We start from the raw sequence: 27,657 nt of genomic DNA on the forward strand, positions 1-27,657 counted from the left end.
CAGTTGGCTAGTTGCCATTTAAAATTAAAGTACTTGTTCTCAAATTACAACCACACATATTTAGCACATTTTTGCTGCATAAAGTGATAATCTATCCCTTTCCTCCTTTCCCTTAATATTAAAGCATTAGGGCTCTGCACAAAATTCCTTATCTGTATGATTGCACATACCGGTACTGCATAAATTGCAGGGTAAATATACAATGTTTAATGAAGAGGTATTTTTTATTGTATAGTATTTAACTCACAATTAAATACACCATTTTTACAATTTTAAATTCATCAATCAACTTTATCAAGCCATTATATAGTAACTTGTGCAATATTTTCCAAATTGGTAGCTGTTACCATTTTAACTCGTATCAAGTCCATGTTAAAATCATCTGAAGTCATGTTCAGAATGGAAATAACGTTTCCTCATAATGCCTGCCAATATATCAGTTATATGTTTCAACCCAATATTATAATCCGTACTTTTTTCTAGACAAAAATACTTCACAAAATTGTGGTATATTTTGATTGGTGTGAATTACATTTTAATTAACCCCAAGAAAACACATCAGCACCAAATGTGAAGGTAACCAAGTTTAATGCATGAATGCAAGATGCTTTATACCTTTACAACGCATTATCTAGGTTTTCCATTGCAGACATGTATGGAACGTGTCCTCTAAAAGCTGACAGGTCACGTTTGTTCTCCATTCAATTTCATTGCACTGGCTGTCTTCTTTACCCTTTTCATTCCGTTTTTGAAAGTTTTTATACAATATGTACAATGAAGGGATTCCTGTACATTTAGGAGGTTATTTATCAAACCTTATTAAAGGTTTGTGAGGATGCTTCTAACTTGAATAAATTCACAACTCGAATGTTTGCTTATTTATAAAAAAAAACCCCAAATGTAAAAAACTTGATTGAATGCAATCGGGGTAAAAACTCGAATACCTCGAATTGATCAAGTCATAGGCTAAATAACCTTGACTACCTCGCATTGTTCGCGTTTTCGAGCCCAAACCACCGTCAAAAACATCTTCAAATGGTTCAAGGGACAACTGTCATTGTTTTCTACATGACCTCAACAGGTTTTATCTGGAATGTTTTCAGGTTCGGACATAATAAATATCGAAAACTTTTTGTTTTGCTTTTATCCCAAAAAGAGTTTTTAGTGAAAAACTTGAAATTTTCGGGAAAAACACAACTCGACCTTTAAACGAGAACCAAACACTTAGTTTTAAAAAACGACTACCCCCCTACCCTACATAGCCCCTGCTCCCCAAGCCTAGCTAAATGCCCCTAACTCTTTACTTACCTCTCTTTGTAGATTCAGCGGAGCTCACGGGGAGCCACCTTCTTCTCTTCGGTCTTCTTCGGGAAGTAAGTGCAGTATCGACACATGCGCAGTCTTCGCGTTTTTGACAACTGTGCATGCGCCGAAATTTATGGAGATTGCCGAAGTGCCGGAAGAAGACCCGAAGAGCTGGAAGATGGCGTCCGTGAGCTCCGCTGAATCTGCAAAGAGGTAAGTAAAGAGTTAGGGGCATTAACCGAAGGTAACAGCTAGGCTGGGGGGGGAGCAGGGAGGGGGGGTGGTCTATGTAGGGTAGGGGTTTTTATAATTAAAGGGGAACTCCGGCTTCCAAATCAAAATTTGATAAAAAGGCCAACATAACACAGAAACCCCTAATATATCCATCACAGTTACCTGTTTCTTCAAAAAGTATGAATAAACGCCATTTTCTATACTGAAATCCAGCTGGTTAACAGTTCTTCTCTTTCTGCTTCATTTGAAATCCTGCCAGGGAAGGAGGGACTAAAATACTAATGTTACAAATTGTAACAACTACTCCACAGCTTACAGACAGCATGCAGGAACTACATAAGCCTAAATACATTGCACTGTGATGTTCCTTTCCTTATTGAAATCACGTGTGCAGGGTAATTGTGGGGTTTGTAGGATGCAGACTGGGGACAGCTGGCTGTTGATACAAAGTAACAGTAGTCAGGCAGCTCAGCAAAGTAGTCAGAGAGATCAGCAGGAGAGCTGGGGGCTAGGCTTAGGGAACTGTCAGAAACCATTAAAAATCATGAAAAGTCTGCATGTTTTTTAAATGATGTATATTTAACGTTCCTTGAAATTATGTTTACTTTTCAAAAAGCTTAAGTTCTGTTTTTGTGGCGTTCCCCTTTAAGGGTCTGGTTCTCCTTTAATAAATAACCCCCAAACTGTGCATTTAAATTAAGTCTGAATGGAAAAGTCAACCTTTCATTCTTTAGATTCTAACTAAAGACCTCATGCTTAATGTACACAATTGACTTATTCACAGAAACTTTAAGGACAGGTTTATCCACATAAGTGCTAGCAGCTTGTCATTTTGAAGTGTGCCTGCATGCAGTGCCATTCAGTAGTGTAATTAGATGTTACTGGGCCCAACTAATTCAATTTAGGACACCAAAACACATTTAGAAGGCATTACTGGGCCCCCCTACCCTCCTACTACAAATTAGGGTCTGCTTCCTCTATAGTTACGCCCTTGAGGGTGATTAACTGTAAGGGGTATTAAATACATTAGAATGCAGGTGCCGTAAAAACACAGTACCCACTCCAGATGCAGAAAAATAATGCATGCTGCCTTTTCCTCCATCTGCCATCGGCAATGTTTACATGACCAGCAGGCTTATTTAGTTACATAGATGATAGGGTTGCCACCTGGCCGGTAAAAATAATGGTTGATCCCAATGTTATTAATATGGAAAAAAGATAAATATATAGGAAGGCTATTTTTTTCTAGAAAAGGTGGCAACCCTATAGGTGATACATGCCGGAGTGCTGTTAACCATAGCAACCAGTTACCTGTTTAATTTATTTAATTTACAATAATCTGATTAAAACTGATTGCTTGTGACTGGCAACTGCACTGGTGCAATTTAGCATTGATTGTGCAAATTATCCCTTACTGTAATGCTGGCATCTGGTGCTAGGCACAGACTCCCAACCTAGGGCAGGGGTACCCCAGCTCTGCCACCAGATTTATCTGTAATTGTTGCCTCCATAGACACTATGGTTCCCACTTTTTCTGGAAAAAAAATACCGGCCTTCCTGAAATCAACTATCATTTTTACCGGCCAGGTGGCAACCCTACTAGACACTTGCCCTCAGCAATGTGAAAAGAACCAGTGACCCTCTCCTGCTAGAGTTGCCACTAGGGATGCCACCTTTTCAGGAAAAAAATACCGGCCTTCCTATATATTTATCTTTTTTCCCTATTAATAACATTGGGATCAACCATCATTTTTACTGGCCAGGCCGGTAAAATACTGGCCAGGTGGCAAACCTAGTTGCCACCTGGCCGGTAATTTACCGGCCTGGCTGGTAAAAATGATGCTTGATGCTAATGTTATTAATAGGAAAAAAACTACAAGAATATAGGAAGGCCAGTATTTTTTTTCCAGAAAAGTTGGCAACCCTATGCTCACCATAAAAAGTGCTCACATCATACACTGACTTCTGTATGTGTCCCAAGTGTATGGAAACGTGGGGAGCATCACAATCACTTCAGGTGGCTGAAGCCAGCCGCACAGCATATGTGTCCAGTTGATAGAATCCTTCCTTTAAGTAAACTAGAGAATAATTCGTTTTTGACCCTAATTTAATCTTAATTTTTTTCATTTCAGCCTGTAACTTTTCTGTCTGCTACTTCTCTTGGCCTTACCTACATTGCTCCTCTGTTCCCAGTTTGCCATTTTATCATCTCTAGCTATGGCTTCCCTTCCCCTTGTCAGGTCAGTATCCTGCCTGCCTTCTTTGTCCCCTTCTTTCTCCTTTTTGCAACTTTTCATATGCACATTAAATAGTTCTGTATATTTTTTTTAAAAGGTAAGTTTTATTGTTTTAAACACATAAAACAAGACATAACAGCACATCTCGTATGCATTACATGAAATCAGACATGAATTACCAGTCGATAAGAGTATTGTAACAGTAAGAACCCTGTATTGGGGTCAATTGGACACTCTTAGAAGTATTCTTTATGAATTATTTTTGAGCCACCATTTGCTCCAAACTAAATTGTGAATTTGCTTAATTGTCTTATGTAGGGGTATACCTAGGTTACCCTAATTCAGGGATCGGATCGATATCACACCACGGCCCCCAGACCTTGTCAAATTTGGTGGGTGAACCTCTAATTTCATATGTAAATTTGAAAAGTGGGACAGCATTGTTGACCAACTGCTTCCATACTCTGAGGGAGGGTGGAGAAAATAGTTCTGTATATTTAATGTACATTTACATTTATTTGCCAGGCGTGTGAATGAAATGCTAAAGGAATCATTGCAAGCCGCTGAAGCGCCAGTGATACTTTCATTCTTCGTGCCGGTATTCCTAAGAGGAATCATTCATAAAAACGTACGCTATTCGCTGTCACAAGCGGAACCTTCAGCGTACGGAAACATAATCTATCGGAACTTTTTTTAAGCAACTCCGGAAGTATGTGTTGGTTCGCGCTCTGATTCCCGCTCGTAATGTTTATCAGTTCCCCGGAAACTGAATTCAAAAGTTAGACTTGGACATTAGAAACAGAGCGAGAGAGGTGAGTACGTCAGTCCCGATCTTTTTTATGGTTTCTGCCGCTGAGTTTATATCTCTCATCTGAACCTTTTATTGGACACTTGGCAAGTATAGAGCGCTAAATTTGAACTTCTTAATCAATACCCGATGCAACTGCGCTGTCACTGTTGTGTGATAGGGTTGACGTCTGTAAACTGGGTGTCAATCAGGGGCAACAGCATTATTAGGGAATAGGGAGAGGACTATATTTATTGCACAGTGGAACTTGTAAGCAAATGTATAGATATACAGATAAATGGCCCGGCAATACTTGGACAGCGCACGTCACATTTTTCAAGGAATGTCAATTTGCAGAGTACGGATGTTGCTAAACTACAACCCACATTATCTGCGATGTAGCGGGAATCATAGATTAACAACAATTAAGATTTACAAACTGAAGAGTTTGTTTTATAAGCAGCCATTGTATCCGTAACTGCGCTGCAACAGGCTTCAAAAAGTCGAGGTACTTTGTAACCTTGCAGCTGCGCCAGTTTGCTATGTGCATGCTATTCTCAGGGGTTCCATTACCAGCGTAACTGCTGAAGTGCAGTTGTCAATAGCAACCAGTCAGCTATTCGATGTGAGAAGTATTACAAGTTGCCAAAGGAATCCTAGACGTTGTTACTTGCTATTGGCAAGTCCACTTGTAACGCCTATGTTTGTAAATCTGCTAGTGGGCTATGTGACTCTAAAGGCTCTTACACACAGACTTTTTATGCATTTACAAATGTACGCAAAACTTGTGAAAATGCGTGTTTTGTGTTTATATGTGTTGCTTTAAACACACCTAAAGGGTATTTGTGAGTACCACATGTAGCTTCTGTTGTTTCTCGAATGCACAGCAAGGGCAAGAAAATGTGGCAAACAAAAAACCAGCAAAATGTGAATGCAATCAAACGTAACTGTGAACACTTGTGAATATGACCAGGCAGAAAATAATGGAATCCGTTTGTTGATGCGTTTAAAGTAGTGGCTTACCTTAAAGTTAAAGGGTTACTGTCATGGGAAAACAAGTTTTTAAAAAAAAACAAAAAAAAAAAAACACCAGTTAATAGTGCTGCACCGGCAGAATTCTGCACTGAAATCCGTTTCTCAAAAGAGCAAACAGATGTTTTTATATTTAATTTTGAAATGTGACATAGGGCTAGACATATTGTCAGATTCTGAGCTGCCCCCAGTCATGTGACTTGTGCTCTTATAAACTTCAGTCACTCTTTACTGCTGCACTGCAAGTTATAGTGATATCCCCCCCCCCCCCCCAGCAGCCTGACAACAGAACAATGGGAAGGTATCCAGATATACAGCTCCCTAAAGGCCCCCATACACGGGCCGATTAAAGCTGCTGACAGACCGAGTCGGCAGTTTATTGGCCCGTGTGTGGGGCCATCCGACAGGCGTCCCTGATCGATATCTGGTCGAAAGTCGGCAAGATGTCAAACGGACAGGGTAAAAGATCCAGTCGAATTGTGGCTGCATCTGTTCGTTGACTCAGTCCAGCGATCCGACCACCCGTATTTACTCCATTCTGATCCGATTGTTGGGGCCCTAGGACAACTTTGCACTTTAGTGAATTGCCATTGTCCTAGCGAATTTACGCCTGTCGAAGTGTTGTGATGGCTGTGAAGCCGTTGCTGGCGAATTTCGCTGGTTAAGGAATTTGGCCCTTTATTTCTGGTGACCTGTCTGGAACCAATTTAACTGAAAAAAAAATGTAGGAAGGTGAACAACCCCTTTAATGTTTTTAAAAATTACTGGTTAGCACAACTTTTCCTTGTTTGTTATAAAAAAAAAAAAAATATATATATATATATATATATATATATATATATATATATATATATATATATACACACACACACGCACACATTTTTCTTGTATTGACTTATGCAGAAATTTGAGAAAAATCATTTAGGGCTATTACACTTGGGGCAGGTAATTTTATGCATTCACACACATATATGTGTGTGTGTGTTTCTTTCAACTCCCATAAGTGTGCTTATGAGTTTGAAGCACTACCTTTTATTTTAAAAATACTGTCTACTAAAACAAGACGTTCCTTTTATAATTCTGTGTGGGTGATATTATATGTAGCAATAGTTCAGTAATAAAACGCAAAGAAACAATTTTGTTTAATAATAGCAAATAACTTCATAATTCTGTGCCTCCTTCCTATTTGTTGCAAGCTTATTTTACATTTGTGAATGCCATTGCAAGTGACGTCAGTATCTATGTTTACTGGTTCTGAATCTTGAAAAAAATGTCATTGCATGCTATGTTAATCAGCTAGCTTCTGCTACTCTGTTTTAATATTCAGAACCTGTGTGCAGAAAATAGCAAGGGACTGATAGACTGATGCTGCTTTTATTAGCAAATGCATTTGCAGATTAAAATTTAACGTGTATTGTGTAGGGATGCACCAAATCTGCTTTTTTTAAAATTTGCATATGCAAATTAGCTTTGGGAAGATTCGAGGGAGGGGGGGAACCCGTAGAAAAAAAATCTGAATTGTGTGACCTAAAATCAAGTGATTTTTAAGGGTTCTGCTGAATCCTAATGAAAAAAGGCTCTGATTTGGTGCATCCCTAGTATTATGTAATGTTTGCTTAGAATTATTAGGGTTTATGTTCCATTTAAATAAATAAAATCTATTTGATTAAAATGAAAAATCCTTGATAAAATGAAAAAAACTAACTTTTGGGAATTCTTATGGTTCTGCCCTAATGCTCATTTGTTAAAGTGATACACTTTACTTGCATCTCATTCTTTAGTTTTCAGCATGTTACGTGAAAGTATTGACTACCAGTAAAACTCTGTCCCTCTGTACTCCTGAGCACAACCAACCGCTTTCTCTATTGTTAACATCCCTTCCTTATGTTGTTTAGCAATGAGTTTATCCTTGTATAAGTGTTCCTTTAAATAGCATGTCTCTCGTTCTATAATCCTCCACAAGCTGCTTATCTTTCTCAGGTGGCAATGTGTCTGCCTTTCCTTTATAGGCTTCTAATGTTCTTCAAATTGAGGCTACCCTTTTTAGTGTCGCAGTGTTTTAGGTGTCCACATTGAATTTAACAAATGTAACGCTTTTAAGAGCATATACTGCATTTCTGGATAGAACTATTCATTTTCTTTTAAGTACAATATGATTTATAAACATTTGCTGGATACAGTTTACATGAGCTTTCTCGGTTAATGAAGTTTTCAATACCATGCATGTTTTGGTTTTGTGGCCTTGTTACATATTTCTTACTTATCTATCCCTATATCTTTCGTTCAATTTTCTTTTCAGCTTGCTAACTTCAGACAACGAAAAGCAAAAGGGCAGGTCTCAAATCCGCAGGAAAAGACGCAGAAGGGGAAGAATTCGTCTATTTACTCGTATGACGTTTCGCAGGAGGAGAGCTCGATAAATGCTGCAGACTGTTTCCCACATGAACTAGAATTTAAAGGTCGTAACAAGAGGTAGGTTAAATGCTATTCATTTTTTTTCTTATTTGAATGTTAAATGTCTAGGTCTGTAGCGGCTGCCCTTAAATTGCAAATTAGGCTTTTCTCTATGATTTTTCTGGTACAGTCTTTATAGAATACAGGTTTATATGAAATCACATTAATTCTTATACAGACACACACTCTTTACAGTCCCTATTACAGTTTACTATAACAGTCCCCCCTTGTTATATTTTCTTAGATGAGCTTGGAATACAGCTCACTGACTTTGGCAGGTTATCATGAAATGTCTGATGTGGAAGAAGGTGATCACATGAACCGTGAAACTTTTGATATACATGGAGAAGATGAAACAGAGACTGAGAATGAATCACACCAACTGCAAAAGGTTGGCCTTTCACACCCTAAAAGAATTACTGCACAAGGCACATACTGTTAAAAAATATTTTTCCTAGAGTAGTATAATATGGTCTGGCTGTGGACCTAAGTAATTACCCCACTCCATAATCCATGCAGAATGAGTATTGATTGAAGACAAGCCATTAGGACTGCCATCGAGGGGCCGGGGGGGGGAAGAATGGGTACTGTTGTCCCTGGCCTGGTGAAATCCACTTCGCAAGGGGGCCCCAGCCACTTCATGAATGTTATGCAAAAACTTCATAACTTAACTAGGCATTTAATGTAAGTTACATATCAAGCAATGTCAATGCAAAGAAACTTTAATCGGGGCAAAGTCCACTGACTACCGATGAATTAAAAAAATTTAGTGAATTTCACTGCCCCCAAATTAACTTATTAGCTCATTCATTTTATTAAAGGTTTATATGAACTGCATATTATAGAGTAACATTAGCTTTTTCTGTTGGGAGCTATTTACTGAATTATATAAGCATCGCCTACACTCACTTTACAGCAGTGGAAAGACTACTTATTGGGCTCCACAGCAAGATCATTGGGCCCCCTAGACTTGCGCAATTTACATAACTTGTACATAAACTTATCTAACACTTGCAAAAATTTAATTGCGTAAGAAAATTAGGTGATGTCCATATCAAGCAATGACAGGTAGGGGTTTAACTGACCTCTAATGAATAAAAAACTTACAGTAAATGCCACTGTTCCTAATAAACTGACTGACTTATTAGCACATTTAGTATTTCTACTATTTATATGAACTGATTAGTTATGGGGCCCACCACAAGATCATTGGGCTTCTAAACTTTGGGATTAAGACCTTTTCTGTAAATATGTATTGCAACTAGTGATGTGCTGGCCGGCCCGAAGCCCATGTCGGGCGGGTTCAGACCGACTTGTGCACAATGCCTTCAGGCTGAGGGCAGGTGCATCCTACGTCCACCCCACCCACAACTGGGCCGGGGGTATATAAATGAAGGAGCACACTGGATTAGGGTGGGGTGCGGGCACGGTTGGGTTAGGGTCTGGTCCAATTTTAGTTGATCTGTACCTTGTTACAACTAGTTACCTGCTTGTTGATTAGCACACAGAATGCTTGTGGCCAAAAATATTTGTATTGTGCACAATGGGGGGCCGATTTATAAATAACTTGTACAAGGTCCCAAAATGTCTGGTGGCAGCCCTGCCAGCCTGATATCCTGCCCAGTGACCCAGTTTTTTTTTAATAACTTTGGTAGAAAGATCATCTTAAATATGCTTATCTTACCAGGGAGAGTAAGTGGGAGATCTTGCGAGGTTGAAACTTTATTACTTAAATTTAGCTGTTCGTACCTATCAAGCTCTGTGTGGATCATTATGCCAGATATTTAAATAGTGATACTACCTTGAGCTGCAAAAGAATATCCGAGGAAGAATATCAATGGGGAAGATTACCGATTTGGATTGATTAATTTTAACTCCTGAATGTTGACCATATGCACCCTCTACTTTAATGAGGTTCTGTAAGGCCTGGTGTGGCTTGGCTAAATATAACAACATGTCATTGGCATAAAGAGATTTTTTTTTTTCGACTACATTCCCTACTCCCTACTTCATTACTGGATTCCCCCTAACTTGGATGCCCCACTCTCTTTAATGTGCATAATTGTACAGGTTCTCCTGCCTTTAATGCTGCAAATGGTAAGTACATTTTTAATTTTTTTTTCTGTCAGCAGGTGGTACACACTTCTATTAATGACTGCAATGATATGACCCAGTTATCTAGTAACTTGCAGCAGGAACTGCAGGGCTGTCTGCAAATGCTAGAGGATCCTGCACCTCTGTCTAATCCAATACATACCATGGAGGGTCAGCTGCATGATGTAAGTATATACTTTGACATTGGTTTTATACTTTACTTTAGGCATCTAAGCTTATATTCATACTAAAAGTTTGTAAACTTCCTTGGCTGAATACATGTAGACACAGTAAAAGAAAAGTGTTTCCCTTTTAGCTGCACTACTTATTTTACAGATCCATGAGTTTTATGGGTGGTTTTTATGTTTTTGTGGGTAGGCAACTGTTGTTTTAAGTAGCAATACTGACCTTGGACTGTTAGACCAGAGAGGTCGTAATTTGGAAAACTAAAAATTCTAAAAAGTTTGGAGATTCAAACTTGCAATGCCAAGTTCTTTGCCTCCACAATAAAGAATGGAGATTATTGCCAGCTTCTTACAGCTGTTCATTGAGTTCAAATTTATTTATTTTTTTTCTCCTGTGACATTATATTTGTTTGAATTTTATAGGCAGCTAAAGATAAAGAGAAGCAAGTAGCAAAACTGGAAAACCTAATGCAGGAAAAAGAAAAGAAACTTACATTTTTGCAGGAAAAGTTGGAAATATCTGAAAAATCTGTGTTTGTTCTGAAGCAGGAACTTTCTGAGAGCAATGTTGAAGTGGTTAAACTTCAACATAAATTATCTGGGTTCATACATCCAGGAACACTACAAGTTGAAAAAAGTAGTGTTGGTATGGATAAGGAGCAGGAACTTGCCAGTACTGGGGAAGATAGATTTCAGTTTCTTACTTCAGTAATAACAGATTTAAGACAAAAGCTTGAACACTCTGAAAGTCTTTGTCATGATTTGTCTAAGAAACTTCGGGATCAAATGTTGGAATTTGAGAGGGAGAGAGTGTGTTTGGAACATAAGCACAATGATATAGTCACTAATTTCAAGCTACAGTTGCAGCATGCTGAACAGCACGCACGGGAGGCTGCTGCACATGACAAACAAGAGAAAGAACATTTAAATGAGGAGCTTCGTACTCTTAAAGACAAGTTGAGGTTAGAGTCAGAAAGTAACCAGACTTTAAAGATGCGACATGACCAAGATGTACAATTCTATATCACAAAATTGCAGAGTTTAGAGAGAGAGCAAGAACTGCATGAAAAGCTGGCCCATTCCAGTTCTGTGGAGTTGGAAAAAGAGTCTAGTGATATGTCTGATAAGGGCTCTAAGCATGCACTAAAAGGAGACTACTTCAGGCATGAGCTTGAAGATCTGAAGAAAAACTTAAATCGTGTCAAAGCCAGGAAAGATAATGACAACTATGAAACAGCCCTGCATCATCTAGAAGATCACGATGATGGGGCGTTGAGTCCTTTGTCTGATACTCTGGACTGTATGGACAAGTACTTGGTCCCAAGTGCAAGCGTAGAATCAGACAGCCAGGAACACGCTCATTTTGAGTTAGACAGTGACTTTGTGTTGGAACAAAGTCTCAGCTCCTTAACAGAAGAGAGTGTTAATCTTCTCTCTTCCCCGATGGCAATTACAAATGTCTTGGCAGGAGGGGCTTCCCTTGGGACATCTCTGGATCCTGAATATTTTGCAGTCTATCTTTCCAGCAACCTAAGGTCTCCTGCACCTTACAATGAATTTAGCACCATGTGCGATGAAAGCTTGCTACAGAAGTGTGCAGTTCTTGTTGAACAGCTGAATGATAAAGAGCAGCAGTTACAGGAGTGTTCTTCTGCCCTGGAGGAAGCACTTGTAAAATGGTCAGAAGTGACAAATGAACTGGCTGCTGCAAAACTTGAATTAAATATTGAAAAATCCAAAGGGGGTGATTTTAAAAAACACGAGCTGATTGTGGAAGAGCTTCAGAGCGAAAGGGATTCCCTGAGGAAAAAAATAATTGCTTTAGAAACCAAGAGCAATGTACAAGATCCAAACAATTGTGGAGAAAAACTGTACCATGACAGCGAGATTCTTAAAAATCCCTTGTTAACAGAAGACAATTTAACACAGTTACTGGTTGAAAAGAAAATCCTTCAAAGCAAACTATCTAATGTAGAGCAGGAACTTGAGAAAGCCCTTGAGTTTTGTAATGAACTGAAAACAGACAATGCCAAACTCAACCAAATGCTTCAGGATGTTCAGAAATCAAGAGAATGTGACCATCAGGAATATGACAACAAACTCAATGCCAAAGGGGTTGAGCAGCAGCTTCTCTACCAGACCATTAAGGAGAAAGAAGCAGGGTTCCATGAAAGGGAAAGGAGTTTGCAAGAGGAAGTCTGTGTTTTAAAGCAGGTGAAGGCAGAGCTGGAGAACAGATCGCAGGCAGAGGTGAGCATGCAGTTTTTCGTGGTATGAAAAAGTAATAAGAAAATTGTATGTTTTTAATGTCCTCAATTTGCCTTTAATAATGATATGGGGTAGTACTAGCCTTATTAATAGTTTTTAAAGAATTTTATTCATTTTTTTTTTTTTCTTTTTTTGGTTTGGTGAAAGGAGCAGAAACACCAAAAAGTCTAAATTGACATAATGCCTGGTGATTAGACAATTCTTGTAGTGATGATGATTTTTGTATTATTATTTTAATCAGGTCCTATATATTTTCCAGTCTGTTGTATTAAGTCAATGCCTGACTGACTGAAGGTTCAATCAGATATCTGTTTAAATTCCAGGCTATAGGATGCATGCACACATTAAAAATTGTTGAATTGTTTGAATATACCTTAGTAATAAAGATGTATTTTTCTACTTTTCAGCACTGATATTTTGCTATCAGTGTGGCATTTTAGTTATGTTCACTGATGTTAGATTTCTTATGATCTGCCTTTCTGTAGGTTGAACATCAAAATGCTGATTTCCAAAAGTCAGAGCATCACATGCAAATGGAGGCTTTGCGTCTGAGTCTGACCAACATGCATACTGCACACCTAGAGCTTTGCCAGACCAACCTGCAGAGAGAAAAAGAAGATGCTCTGGTGCAGCTGCGTGAGCACCTGAATGATAAGCGGTCGCAGGATGTAGCACTTCTTCAGGGAAGGCATCAGTTTGAAGTGGAAAAACTGAAAAGCCAACATGCAGAGGCCATGGAAAATCTGGTGGTTCAGCATTCTCAGGAACTGGAAACCATGCAAGGGGAAATAATGCAGCTAAAGGAAGCCCAATCACAAGAGATACTCCATCTACAGAAACAATATGAGAAAAAAATGGATGGCCTACAAGAGGAGCATTCCCAGGAGTTAGAAGAATGGAAGGAAAAAATGGAAAACATGCACCAGCAGGAATTGGGTATGGGATCTTGTAATACAGATAATACAAAATGCTTTTTTTCTTCTATATGTGATATTTCATACCTTATATTCATACTTTACTATGCATTTTGTTTTTCCATAGCAAGTATAAATGAGACAATGCTGAATGAAATGTTACTACAACATCAGGAGGATATGGAGGTATGTGCATTCATCCCACTTGCCGGTCTTGCTTTAAATTGTGCTGAGATTCCAAAAGCTAAACATTGTAATTGTAACTGTTGCCCTCAGAACCTAAAATTGCAGTTGCAGAATGAAAGAAAGCATTGTGATGAGCTAACTGTACAGAACCAGAATGAGGTATCCATTTTGCAATCTGAACTTGATCAACTCAGAGAGGAGATGCGGAAGCTTCTACAGGACACTGATAAAGAGAAAGGTAGTTTGAGATCTAATTGGTTAACTTCCAAAATCAGTTTTAAGTGTTGCTTGTATCATTCTACTTTTTTTAGACTGAACTTTTACACATTATGGATTTGTTTGTTTTTGGTTTAAGATCCATGGAATCCTCAAACAAACCTATCGGATGTTTTGGTATGGGCACCCAGCATGAGTGTTTAGTTTGTGATCAACAATAAGCATATTTTGACATACACCACATTGGTGGACATCCACATTTCATGTCAGGTGCTCACCAAGTGTGCACCAGTTTAAAAGCAGCATGCATTTGTCAACACCATTATTTTGTTATTATAATTTGCTTTGTATTGCCATTATCGGTGTTCATCCACTTCTTGTAAGAATGTGCATTTTCCCAGCCCACCATTCAAGTATATAAATATTGAATTCCAGTTATTGAATTCTTCATAACCAGAAAATATGATGCATGGCTAGTGTTTACAGTGGGGAAACACTTGAATGGTGCAGTTAAATTGTCTTTTACTTTAAGGAACAGTAACACCAAAAAAGTGTTTTAAAGGGATGGTTCACCTTTAAATAAACTTTAAGTGTGCTATAGAATGGCTAATTCTAAGCAACTTTTAAATTGGTCTTCGTTATTTATTTTTTGTAGTTTTTTTAATGATTTGCCTGCCCCCATTTTAAAACAAATGCTCTGTGAAGCTACAAATATATTGTTATTGCTACTTTTTATTACTCATCTTTCCATTCAGTGCCTCTCCTATTCATATCCCAGTCTCGTATTCAAATCTGTGCATTGTTGCTAGGGTAATTTGGACCCTAGCAACTAGATGGCCGACATTGCAAACTGGAGAGAGTTGCTAAATAAAAAGTGAATAACTCAAAAACGACAAATTAAAAAAAATGCAAACCAATTGCAAATTGTCTCAGAATATCCCTCTCTACGTCATAATAAAAGTGAAAGGTGATAAGCCCTTTAAAGTAATTTGATTATAAGCATTGGTAAAAGTTGTGTGTTTGCTTTAGAAAGACAACTATAGTTTATGTATATAGGCTACTATGTAGCCATGGGGGCAGACATTCAAGCTAAAAAAAAAGAAGTCACAGGCTTCTTTGCAGATAACAGATAAGCTTGTTAATAGAATACAATGGAATTATATAAGGTGAATTTGTTTTGTAACCTGTGCTTTGAGTGTCTGCCCCCATGGCTACACAGCAGCTTGTTTATATACTATAGAAGTGTTTCTGAAGCAAACACACCAGTTGTACTAGTTCAGGGAAACAGTGTATTATATTTAAAAACTTCAAAATACTTTATTTCTTTGGTGTTACTGTTCCTTTAAAGAGGAGCTGTCTTTCAAGACCTTTATCGTAGGGGATAGGAGGGCATCCTGTGGGAGTCTGGTCATAGCGGGGCAGGTAGAACACTCTGATTTGTAGACTGTGGAAGGGGTGGAGCTTGCCTTGGGCAGAACTTTTATAAAATGAGTAATGGGACAGGTTAGGTTACATGAGGAGGATTTCATTGGTGCCCTATTCTATGTATGTGGCAGGGTCCACTGTTCGAGTGGGCACTTGACTAATAAACTGCGCCCTGCGGGATGACCTTGCTAACTAAGTAGTATAGCACCCACAATTTCTAATGGCAGCTTTATCAATAGTATTATCTACTCAACAGTAGTGACTGCTGTAGATTGCACTTTTTGGCAAATAGGATCTATTTTTTGCTTATAATTTTTGAAATCTAGTCTTCTGTTAATCTATTACCTCATATCAACTTTTCGTACTGCAAGCAACTCAGCCTATGGAAAGCTGGTTGTCCGTGCATTGTAAATTGCTAACTTCAGCTGGAATTAGCCAGTTATTCCTTTAGAAATCTATAAGCAACTCACACCAGGAATGTGTTGTTTGTGTCCAGAAAAATACTTTTTGAGGAGCTCCCAGACTAACATAAATAACTGTAGGAAAATAATTATATTATTTTTTTAAATGAATTTTAACATCTATGCTCGTTTTGTGCATTTTGTATAATGGAGATCACTGTAAATGTTACTGTGTAGACAGTGGTATTTCAGACCGTTGAAACTGAGTTTGAATTTATTTTAAATTATCTACGCTTTTGTACAGCTGTCAAAATTTAAAATTCTTTCAGGTTGCTATGGTTTTATTATCCTAGCAACGAGGATGCAATTTGACTTGCATTAGCAAGTCAGAATAAAATAAGACTAGTAGAGAACTTGAATGGAATGAAATACCAAAATGTAGCGCTCACAGTCAGTTTTTTATGTTTCTGAGGTCAGTGTCCTTGACATTCATGATATCAAACATTGGTCAGTTAGAGGCAGTATGGAAACACCTGAATCCCATTAATAATCAAAAATAAAAGCTAAGAAAAGTTTATTATTGCTATGATTGTAATGTCAACCTAATGCATTGATGTACAAGGCAAGTAAATAATAAAATCCAACTATCTTGTTTGGAAAAGCATACCGTCTAATGGAGGGCCTTTATTTATATTTTTCTGCTTTCGCCTTCCACTGCCAGCCATTAAATTGAGTGGGAGAACATGGAGTAGCAGTCAGTAACAAGGGTAAATAGCCTTGCCATCTATGTGCTTTAAATGCAAATATGTTATCTGTCTTCATTCCCATTTAATAGGGCTGTTTATTTTTTGTTTGCATGACTGGTGTCTATTAATTGTGGTTTCTTATTTTGTTTGAAAAGCACTTGCCTGTTTCTGTTTTACTCTAATAGAAAAAAAATTATATTCTCTTTCTTTCTTTCTCTTGAACTGAACGGAGACTCCTCTCCTCAACAGACTGCTGCTTTATTATGGGAGCTCTAGTTTAGCTACTGTACAGTTGAAGAGTACTTTCCTTAGGCTGTTGCATGCATGTGCTGCTATTGGCTCTTAATAAATTGGGCTAATTTATTAAGAGCACTGCACTAATATTTGCAGGCTATTTATATGTGTGCATTGCTCAGTATAAATTTTACACAGACTATTTCAATTATAACCATTTCTTTGCATAGTTAATAATCCCTGTAAAGATTTGCTAGGTGCACATCAATGACGGACTGAGGCATACAGTATGTTGAAAGACTTTTTGTAGCTTTTGAATTATTTTGCAACGTAGAAGCACAAGTTAGGGCAATGGTTCAGCTGTATCATATGGTTTTAATATGTTACCATCTGAAGATGTATTATTAACAGTGAGATATTAAAGACTGATTGGGAGACCAACGAAATTATATTACCTGAACACTAGTATTGGAACACCTGAGCACTGCCATTTAGTAAATGAGTCCTATTATCTTCTGTACAGGATCACGTGCACACTCGGGCCCTATCCCAAATGGTTCCGCTCGGTGCACAGCTCCTAAGGGAGACGGCCCTCCCAATCTCAATGTGAAAAGCAATACAGGCTGGTACACGAAGCGATTCAAACCAGGGTGCAACCCCTGGTACGTTTATTGCGTCACAACGTTTCGGGGGTGTTCCCCCTTCGCCAGGTGACGAAGGGGGAATGCCCCCAAAACGTTGTGACGCAATAAACGTACCAGGGTTTGCACCCCGGTTTGAATCGCTTTGTGTGCCAGCCTGTATTGCTTTCCCCATTATCTTCTCCCATATAGAAATTCATTCTTGAATTCCTTCTAAATTATCACTAACACATTCTTTCCACTTGCAGTCCAAAACAGTGAGTCTGACCATGAAAAGCAGTTAATTATGCAGCTTCTGCAGGAGCACCCTGAAGGAGAACTTGACATCAGCACGGCAAATAGAAGTAACATTCAGGTAGTGTGGTATCTATCTATATCTCCATGTGGAGATCTATGCAACGTTTCGGGTGCTTGCTGCTCCCTTTCTCAAGCTGATCTCCATGTAATGCTGAGACTACAATTCCCAGAAGCTTGCTTAAGCCCTGTGGTGTCCCATTTGGTCGGGATGACGTCACCGTTGTGCGCACATCATCCCAGCCACATGGGACACCACAGGGCTTAAGCTAGCTATATTTAAGCTTACATTGGCTGGTTTTATGCTTACAAAATAAACGCTATGTTTTAAACCTTTATACAATGGTGTGCAACCTTGTTGGACAATGTATATTTTGAGTGGAGTGACTCACCATATTTTGAGATAACGCACCCAGTACAGGTTAATAACTCCCTCTAAGCGAGTGTGCAATACATATGTGGGGGTGTGTGTGTGTGTATGTATGTATGTATGTATGTATGTATGTATGTGTATATATATATATATATATATATATATATATATATATATATATATATATATATATATAATTTATATACTTTATTCAATTTAATTTTTAAACAGATTCCCAAACAGGAAGGTGGGTACTATGAGATTAGATCCAGTGTAGACATCCAGCTTCTCTGGTCTCAGCTAGATGGATCTCGTGCCAGTCGTCAGGAGCTAATAGGTAAGAACAGCTTTTACTATTCAAATCACTTCAGCACACTAGAACAGTGATGATGATATATTTTTAAACAGCATTCCCTGTTTGTTCATCATAGGCAACCCAAAATCTTCTATGTAAATATTGTAAAGATAGACAAAAGTTTCGAATAAGGTGTTTTATATTGAAATTTACACTACAGGTGTGGGATCAGTTATCTAGAAAGCTCTGAATTGCAGAAAAGCTGTCTCACATTGACTCCATTTTATCGAAATAATCCAAATGTTTTAAAATGGTTTCCTTTTTTTCTGTAATAATAAAAAAGTGCCTTGCACGTCATCCAAACTAAGATAGAATTAATTCTATTTAGAAGCAAAATTAGCCTGTTGGGTTTGTTTCTATGTTTTACTTGATATTCTAGTTGACTTAAGGTATAAAGTTCCAAATTATGGAAAGATCAGTTTTCTGGAAAACTCCAGGTCCTGAGCATTCTGGATAATGGGTCCCATACCTGTACGTGTTTCAGGCGTTGCATGCCCATTTATGTTACGTTTTATGATGCTCAATCTGTCAAGTGAAATACAATAAAATAGCACCGTAACAACTGTAAATCTGTATCTTTTTTTTTCTTATCTTAAAATACTTCCATAAAGCTTTATTATTACTAGTTGCTTTCTTTTCAGAACTAAAGGAGCAGCTTTTAGCCCGATCTGCTCAAGTCGAAGAGATTGGGAGACTTAAACAAGACTTTGAGCAGCAGAGGCTGCATATAAAAGCAGAGCATGAGAAGGAAATGGAAGAACTGAGAATATACTTTGAACAAAAGTCCCGAATGACAGAAGAGAACTACAGAGAGGAACTAGAGATGCTGTTACAGCGCCTACGAGAAATAAAGGATGAAGACAAGGAGGAGCTACCTCATCAGAGCAGGTTCTTCATGGTTATTTGTTTTATAAGCCATTATAGAACTGTTAATGTCATTGTGCATTGGTTAGTGCATTACAACATTGTACTAAGTACCGTATATGCTCGAGTATAAGCCGAGTTTTTCAGCACCCAAAATGTGCTGAAAAACGCTACCTCGGCTTATACTCGAGTCAGTAGAAAAGTTACCTAACTAGGTACTTGGGCGCCCACAGAGGGGAGCAGTGCCCCTCCCTGGGAATGTCGACGTGCCGTCCACCACTCTGTGGGCCTGCTGGGAAAGCACTGACTGAACGAAGCACCGCAGGGAGGGAACAGCCAGCCCGGGCGGGTTCCGCTTCCACTTCCGGATCTTCCCCTAGCTGCCCTGCCCTCCCTCAGTGGCAGTGCGCCACTACCAGGTCCTGGACTGTCCGGACAGCTACCACTGACTGAGCCAGCAGGCCCCTCAGCCTAGGAAGCACATAGCGACCACGTACCTATTATATAGAACAGGGAGGCTGAGGGGGAGCCAGGGCGGGTATGAAGTTGCAATGAGTGAGACTGCAATAAGAAGTTAATGGGCGCTCTCAGCAGACAATTGGCCCTTGTGAGCTCACTGACACCCGCTCCTGCCTGCTGCCTATAGGTACACCGCATAGCCCTGGGGACTTGGACAGGTTAGTGGCTCCTTATTCTTCAGTTACTCGGCTGCAGCTGCGGGGGGCATGCCCTGCCCTGTGACCTTGGCATGTTGGGATGGGACAGTAGCACCTTAGCTTAGTGTTGCTGTTATCTCTGGCACTGTTTTTGGATACCAAAAGAAAGGTGATTTAGTCACTGGTTAAATTAAAAATGTCCGACCTAGTTATTTGTCGCTTCATCTGCACAGTTTTATATAGGAAGTATATAGTATAGGTATGCAATGGAACAGGTAGATCTGTGATTTTTCACCCTAGGCTTATACTCAAGTCAATGAGTTTTCGTAGGTAAAATTAGGTACTTCGGCTTATACTCAGGTCAGCTTATAAATGTCTAGCTGCACAGGTATAGCAAAGCAAGTTGTTGGATGTGCTAAGAGAATACTTGTCATCATGCATGTAGAATTGAATGATGATATCCTATACTGATCCTCTGCATTTACTTTGGCATTCAACAAGACATGTGGCATGCTTGATAATAATAATAATAATTAAAAAAAAAAAAAAAAGCATCTACATTTTTCATTATACTACCTTCCTTCCTGTATACTAGTATCTATATTCAAACTGTGGTGTAAAACACCTTAAGTGTTGGGTGATATATCTGCATAAATATGGGCTAATAATACCCAATAATAATATTGGCACCTGTTTCAGAGTTGCTTTTATAAATGGTTTAAAAGGCCACAGGCTGGCTAGGACAGTGAGATGTCTGCCATCAGCCCTTTCATGTGTAATAAAATGTTTTTAGCACACATCTAGTAAGTGGGATTGTGAGTTTGAAGTGAGTATTGTTGGATTGAGTGTTTTAAGTGACTATGTAGTGCATGAGATCAAAGTACGCTTGTTTTTTTTTTTTTTTTTTTTTTTATGTAGCTCCCTCCTTGCTTTAGACGTGGCATCAGAAAATGAACAAAGTCATCTATTACAGCAGCTGACTGATGAACTGTTGCAGCATAAGGTAAGGCAAAGTTAGACTTGCACACAGATTGTTGACTGAAAAAAACATCAAGGTTTGTTGAAAAAACACATTTATTATAATTCATCTTCAGGAAGAACTCTCCTACTTACGGCATCAGTCTGAGGAGAAAAACAAACGGGATCTGGAAAACCTGCATGCATCTTTGTCCCTTCAGTATGTATCTGAAATTCAGTCTCTACAAATGAAACACTCTTTGGAGCAAGAGCAGCTGAAGGCTAGACTGTCTGAGGAGCATCTTAGAGGTGAGCTTGTTTATGTACCTGAACTAAAATAAAAAATTGCCTCCTTTAAATTTCTTTGCTTAGTTTTTGCCCCACTCTTGGCAATGACCACCTCATAAAAAGAAGCCTGATCCCTGAATTGTAGCATGCAAATTAGCTAAATTAGCTATTTTTTTTTAATACAGAAGCAGAGTTTATGATTAATACCCCCCCCCCAACAATGTAGGTCTTTATAAAAAATATATTGAATAAAATGGCTCATATGTAAAACTCTGCTTCAGCACACAGACCATCACAAAATGGTGTTTCAAGGTAAAAGATGTAAAAGGACAATATTTACTTAAATATATATCCCAATTTGGTAAGATTCTTTAATATGCCCCTTAATATGATAAAAACTATCTATTTCTTAAAGATTCATTTTGGGACTAAAGATTTCATTTAAGACACATCACTATAGTCATTTCCACAATATGGGGTAATATCAGCAACAGAGTATAACATAGAGTAGAAACAGTTTGAGTACCAAGAATATGTTCTTTCCTCACTTTGGTTCATCAATTTGTTCTATTGAATTTGACATTCTCATATTTAACTGATGTCCTTCTTCCACTGTTCTGCAGAAATGACAAAGTTGGGATCAAACACCGTTTGTGATAATAGTCACCTTATGGGAGCTGAAGTAGATGAGAATATGCAGTGCTTTGAAGATGATTATCAGGCATGGCATTTTCCTCTGCCACCAAATCATTATGCTGTTAAACTGGACAACCCATTGGAGCAGTCCGATGTGGTTGAGCAGCTTGTCCCAGAACAGGGAGACAAATTGCAATGTGTCTTAATGGAAAATGTAAGTGTCAGATGTGGTGCCAAATGTACTTAAACTTTTATACTGAATAAAGTTTTTCTTACACTGCTTTTTTTTTTTTTTTTTTTTACTTGGCAGAAGGATCAGATCTGTCAGGCAGAGACACATTTGATGCCTGAAGACGCAACCTGCAGCATCCCTAATACAGGCAACTCTGAGAATGGCATTAGCCTGCAAAATGAAAGTTGCCATCTCCTTTATGAAAAACGACACGATAAAGAGCTTCTGTTGCTAAAGGATCAACATGCTAAAGAACTGGAATCGCTGAAGCAACAAATGTCTATAGAGTTGGCAGAGATCACAAAAAACATACAAGCAGACTATGACTGTGCACTGAAGGAGGCTCAAAAAAGGTAAATACCATATAATTAAGTTAAAGGGGAAATGTAATGAAAACATATTTATCTAAGCTTCATCTCATGAAATAGGTAATGTTTCTTAAACCTCTTTACTATCCTCTGTCAGCAATCTGTCTCTTTGAAAATCAAACAAATAGCTTGCCTATAAATACAGTGTAAGATAAAAAAAAAGTCTGCTTGAAAATTTTGCTCTGTGCAAAGTAGTGCATTAAAATGTATATTTCTCTAGGTCTGCTTGGGGGACACAGGGACAGTGGGGTATAGCTGGTACCACTAGGAGGCAGGACACAACAAAGAAAAAAATGGCTCATCCTCCACTGGCTATACCCCCAGCAGGCGGAGCTTGTCAGTTTGAGTTGTGTCCTCAAGAGGATAGGTCATTATTTTATTACTATTATATTATTATTATTGCTCAGCTAGACTGATACCAGGGGATGCTCAGGATGTCTACACTGAGTAGAAGTTCCCCATTGACATCCTCCAGCGAGGGATCTGCCTCCGGGGTCTTGTGAGTGCTCTTGTGCCAGTCTCACCACAGTCTTTCCTTACAAGAAAAAGAGCTGGCCGGAGGACAGAGACCAGTGACCCATGGGGCCTGCTGACTTCCGCAGCAGACCGACTGAACACACTGGGGGGTGAGTATAATCTCCCTGCTAAGAATACCACAGCAAGCACTCCCCTTCAGGGACCCCTGACACAGAAGACTGGCTCAAAGACTTCTTTAGTCAAGCAGCCTGGTTCCTGGCAGCCGCGCAGGTTTTTTTTCTCACAACTCCGCTACCGGCATGGAAGGAGGAGGCAGGGGGCGTGTATTATTCGTGTGCCCCAGTTCTCACGTGAGCAGGGGCGCAGGCACATCTCTGCCGCCATTTTGGAAGCGCCTTCACAGGGCAAAACTCACGGAACGCGGCTCAAAGTGCAGAGTTAGTTGCCTATAACCCCATAACGCTTAGGCACAATCTCCACAGCTCCAGACAGGGTTTTTTTTTCTTGTCCTGAGCTTAGGCTTGTTAGCCTAGTGGTTTAGACAAAGACCTTCCATGGAGAAGGTCATTGGTTTTTTCTTGTCCTGAGCTGGTCCTAATACAGCAGGCACTCTCGGGAACAGCTGCTCATCCGAATCCTTGTCTAAGCTACAGCAGGTTAGTGTTCAGCTAAGTAATCCCTGCAGTTAGGTCGGCCCTACTGTTTCTTTCCCCAAACCTTACTAAGGGGAACTAACCACTGTCACCATGTTGAGGGGCAAAGTGACAGGCCCCTTTTTCCTAAAGGTGTTCCTGCAGCTTATATGAAATTCCTTGCCTGTGCAAAAGGCCGTAATTGTACCAATCATGGCACAAAGACCCTCTGTGTACAAAATGTAAACCACAAGAGCACGGCTATGAACCTTCAGAAGCTACTCTCCCTCAGGGACACTTCTCCATACAGGGGACAGACTACCCCCAGAGTGGGATAAGACAAAGGGAAGGGCGTCAAAACGCAGAGCTCCCTCCACGTCTGAAATGGACAACGATTCTACGCCCAGATATGCTTCACCACCTCTTCTAGATTTGGGGGATGACTGTGATCTTTCTGGGGGCAGGCTGCCCTCAAATTCTGACCAAGAGGTGGAGGAGTCACCCAGACTTTCTTCCGCGTTGGTGAATTCTTGAATCACATCTGGGCTAGAGACCCTTCATCTTCAAGAACCAGAAGTCTCATCTGGCTGTTCTAAAGTACTTTTCAAATGTCGCAGCAAGACTTCATCTGTCTTCCCTTCTCACTGGAACAGATTATCCAACAAGAGTGGGGCAAGCCTGAAAGACGTTTCCAAACAAACCGTTGCTTGCAGAAACTCTTTCCATTCCGACCAAGCTTACAGAGAAGTAGTCGCTGCCTACCTCAGTGAATGCACCAGTATCCCGGTTTTCCAAAAATACGGCCCTGCCAGTTCCTGACACATCATTCTTGAAGGGACTCCTTGGATAAGAAATTGGGAGAGTCCTGCGGTCCATGTTTGCAGCATCTGGCACCTCCCTACGGCCCTTCCTAGCCATGGCATGGGTTAGCAGGGCCATACAAGCATGGTCCAATTGCAATTGCTTCAGGGGCACCTTTTCAATGGGCCTCCCAGATCAAGGAAGCAAATGACTACAACCTTGAAGCCTCATTAGATGCGGCTCAAATGATCAGCAGATCGGCTCTCGCAGTAGCGGTACGCAAGTCCCTATGGATGAAATTATGGTCAGCAGATCTTCCTCCAAAAAATCTCTGACTTCCAAAGACTTCTCCTTGGCCCTGATCTAAAAAAAAAAAAAAAAGCATCAGCCAATCATTTGGAGGCAAAAGTACCCTCTTACCGCAATCAAAAACGTGCCTCTCAATTTCGCAGGGGTAAGTTTTTGGTTTTTTTTCGTGGTTCCTATACCAGGAATACTAGGTCATCTTGCCCAAGTTAACCCTTTGCACCCAGGGACGCTTCAGAAGTAAACAAAGGCCACCCTGGCAAAACAGAAACCACACCTCAAAGACCGGGGTCAAAACCGCCTGAGCATGACAGTGTCCTTACACCAGTGGGCACGACACCAATTGGGGGAAGATTGTCTGTTCACCGAGGCATGGCTCACTCTCATTCAGGACTCATGGGTTAATGAAGTGGTAACCCGAGGTCATCATCTAGAGTTCTCCTCACCTCCTCCCCATCGTTATTCATGTCCTGACTCCCACAAGAGCCATAAGTTATTATCTCTCAGCGTGGGGAAAAAGTCTTCCGTAGTCTTTCAGGTGCCTCTAGCACGGACTACTCAGCCTCACCATACTCCCAGAGCGAAAGTTTGCTGACTGGAAGACAGGATAGATCGGAGCCTCCTTCCCCTCTCGCTGGGGACTTTGTGTTTTTTTCCCTTGTCCCACTCCTGTGTTAGGAGACCTGGACTGAGTGAAATATCTCATGACTCAGACAAGCATGATGAAGATTCTCCTAAAATTTTCTTCAGAGGCAGTAGATTCATTGTTCCTCACACGTCCGAGGTGCTCTGCAAACGCAATAGCAGTTCCTCTCTGGTCTTCCTCTTCCATTCCCAACTTGATCAGATAATTCATCAAGCCTGAGAGGCGCTTTCAACCGCAGGTTTCTAAAGCCTTACCTTTTCTCAACAGAATTCACTGATAACTGGGCTTCTCGACTTTCAGAGAATGTTTTCCTTTTTCGTAGGGGAAGGTTCTTCTACATTTCTCCACAAAAATGCGAGAACATTTCAGATGGCACTTGAGGAGTAAACCAAGGTTGGCCTAGCATAACCGCAAGCCCGCCTCAAGATATTCAGACAAATCAACCTCTGCATGACAGGTTAAATCCTATGTCAGACCACATGACAATAGGAGGAAGGCTTACTATGCTCCATATTCACATCATCTGGCACCTCCCTTCGCTCAATTCTTGCCACGACGAGAGGTAGTAGGGCTACCCAGCCCTAGTCACTGCTCCTGGCAACAACTTCAGGAGCCCTATGTCATGAACTGTCTCAATGGGCTTCCCAAATCAGGAAGAGAACTGTCTGCGATTCTTCCCTGGACACTGCTCAAGTCGCCAGCAGAGCTTCCGCTCTTACCGTGGCTGCTAACTGATCTCTCTGGATGATTATCACTCCCCTTTCAGTTCAAGATGTTCTTTCAGGTGTTTGGAGGGGATCTTTGGGTTGTCTGTAAACATTCTCACAATCCTCTGCATATGCTGCTTCTGTATTTTTGTTGACCTGCCAGACCTGGGTTTTACAGAAAGTGTGCCTGTGGCCTTCTATTTCCTTATTACATTCCTTACGGTTGAAACGGACAGCTTTTTGTAGCCTTCCCCTAAACCAGGGTCCCCAACCTTTTTAACCTGTGAGCCACATTCAAATGTAAAAAGAGTTGGGGAGCAACACAAGCATGAAGAAGTCTTTTGGGGTGCCAAATAAGTGCTATGATTGGCTATTTGGTAGCCCCTTTGTGGACTGGCAGTCCACAAGAGGCTCTATTTGGGACTATAATTCGTTTTTATGCAATTAAAACTTGCTTTCAAGATTGGAATTAAAAAATAAGCCCCTTCTTTGAGGACCCTGAAAGCAACATCCAAGGGGTTGGAGAGCAACATGTTGCTCATGAGCTACTGGTTGGGGATCATTCCCCTAAACCATGATACTGAACAATATTTGTTTTCAGATCTTTTGAGTTGCTTTGAGGATCCCATGCTGTCAGTCTTCAGAGTAGAGTCAAACAGAAGCACAACTTGCAATTGGCCACCTTAAATACATTTTCTCATGATTGGACACACCTGCCAATGAAGTTCAAGGCTTAATTAGCTAATCCAACCAATTTGGCGTTGCCAGTAATCCGTATTGAGGAGTTATATGCATTCAAATTAGCAAAATTACAAGGGTACCCAAATGTTAGCACAGCCAACAACTGAATACTACTTCATTAAAAATCTTTGTTCAGAAAACACCCCAGATCTCAGATGTTCCTGGGAAATGAAAGACACAGCACTGTTATCTTTTCTGTTGAAAGTGGAGTAAATTATTATGTAGGCTGAGAGGGGTTCCCAAACGTTTTCATATGACTGTACTTCAAGTCGCAGTGGTGGATTCCAAATAGGACCTCTACTCCCCATATATTTGGGGACTGCTTTGGTACCTCCCCATTGTTCCTGTGTCCCCCAAGCAGACGAATGGAGAAAAGGAGATTTTGTGTACTCACTGTTAAATCTCTTTCTCTAGTCTCTTGGGGGACAGAGGTCCTCGTCTCATCAGACATGGTCCGGCTAGGACCAACAGTTTCTCTTGTTTGAAAGTTTTTCCTGTTTATAGTTGGGTATTCGCCTGTTCCTCTTTGGTACAAACTGAGCTGGGCTCCGCCCACCTGAGAGGGTATAGTCATCTGAGGAGGAGCCAACGCTCCATTCTTTTTCATTGTGTCCTTCCTATGAAGTGGTACCAGCTATATCCCATTGTTCCTGTGTCCCCCAAGAGACTGGAGAGAAAGAGATTTAACGGTGAGTACACAATCTTTTATGGGAGCGATCTCCATTTCTTTGATTTTTCTTTGAGAAGGACTGTTATGAGAGGGAGTTGGGAAATTTGCACTGTGCACAAAAAATCAGTCTAAACAGAGTGCTCTAAAAGTAGATAGTGTTGCATATATACTATTGACAAACTGGGCACCTTTTTGTGCTGTCTATTAAAAATTATTCCAACGCACAGGTTGCCTCAAAAATTTCTTTATTCCATGATATTAAGTTTAAGAATAGGACAAAAAGGGTTTGGTGTAC

General features: G+C 40.0%; 1 protein-coding gene across 3 annotated transcripts in view; it reads left to right on the top strand.

The window, feature by feature from the left end:
* Positions 1 to 4,434: 4,434 nt before the first annotated feature.
* Positions 4,435 to 27,657, top strand: part of pcnt.L (pericentrin L homeolog) — a 78,816-nt gene continuing 55,593 nt past the window's right edge. For 2 of the 3 annotated variants that reach the window (XM_018236024.2, XM_018236026.2), the window contains exons 1-15: positions 4,435 to 4,588; positions 7,895 to 8,067; positions 8,294 to 8,440; positions 10,179 to 10,328; positions 10,752 to 12,578; positions 13,082 to 13,532; positions 13,638 to 13,696; positions 13,787 to 13,934; positions 17,608 to 17,714; positions 18,258 to 18,363; positions 19,023 to 19,269; positions 20,820 to 20,904; positions 20,996 to 21,167; positions 21,770 to 21,996; positions 22,093 to 22,367. In XM_018236024.2, the coding sequence (XP_018091513.1) occupies positions 8,294 to 8,440; positions 10,179 to 10,328; positions 10,752 to 12,578; positions 13,082 to 13,532; positions 13,638 to 13,696; positions 13,787 to 13,934; positions 17,608 to 17,714; positions 18,258 to 18,363; positions 19,023 to 19,269; positions 20,820 to 20,904; positions 20,996 to 21,167; positions 21,770 to 21,996; positions 22,093 to 22,367 (4,001 nt within the window). In that variant the 5' untranslated portion in view covers positions 4,435 to 4,588; positions 7,895 to 8,067. The remainder of the gene's footprint in view (positions 4,589 to 7,894; positions 8,068 to 8,293; positions 8,441 to 10,178; positions 10,329 to 10,751; positions 12,579 to 13,081; positions 13,533 to 13,637; positions 13,697 to 13,786; positions 13,935 to 17,607; positions 17,715 to 18,257; positions 18,364 to 19,022; positions 19,270 to 20,819; positions 20,905 to 20,995; positions 21,168 to 21,769; positions 21,997 to 22,092; positions 22,368 to 27,657) is intronic. The other variant, XM_018236025.2, reaches the window with a different exon arrangement.

The sequence above is a fragment of the Xenopus laevis genome, chromosome 9_10L, assembly GCF_017654675.1.
Source record: "Xenopus laevis strain J_2021 chromosome 9_10L, Xenopus_laevis_v10.1, whole genome shotgun sequence".
Taxonomy (NCBI): Eukaryota; Metazoa; Chordata; class Amphibia; order Anura; family Pipidae; genus Xenopus; species Xenopus laevis.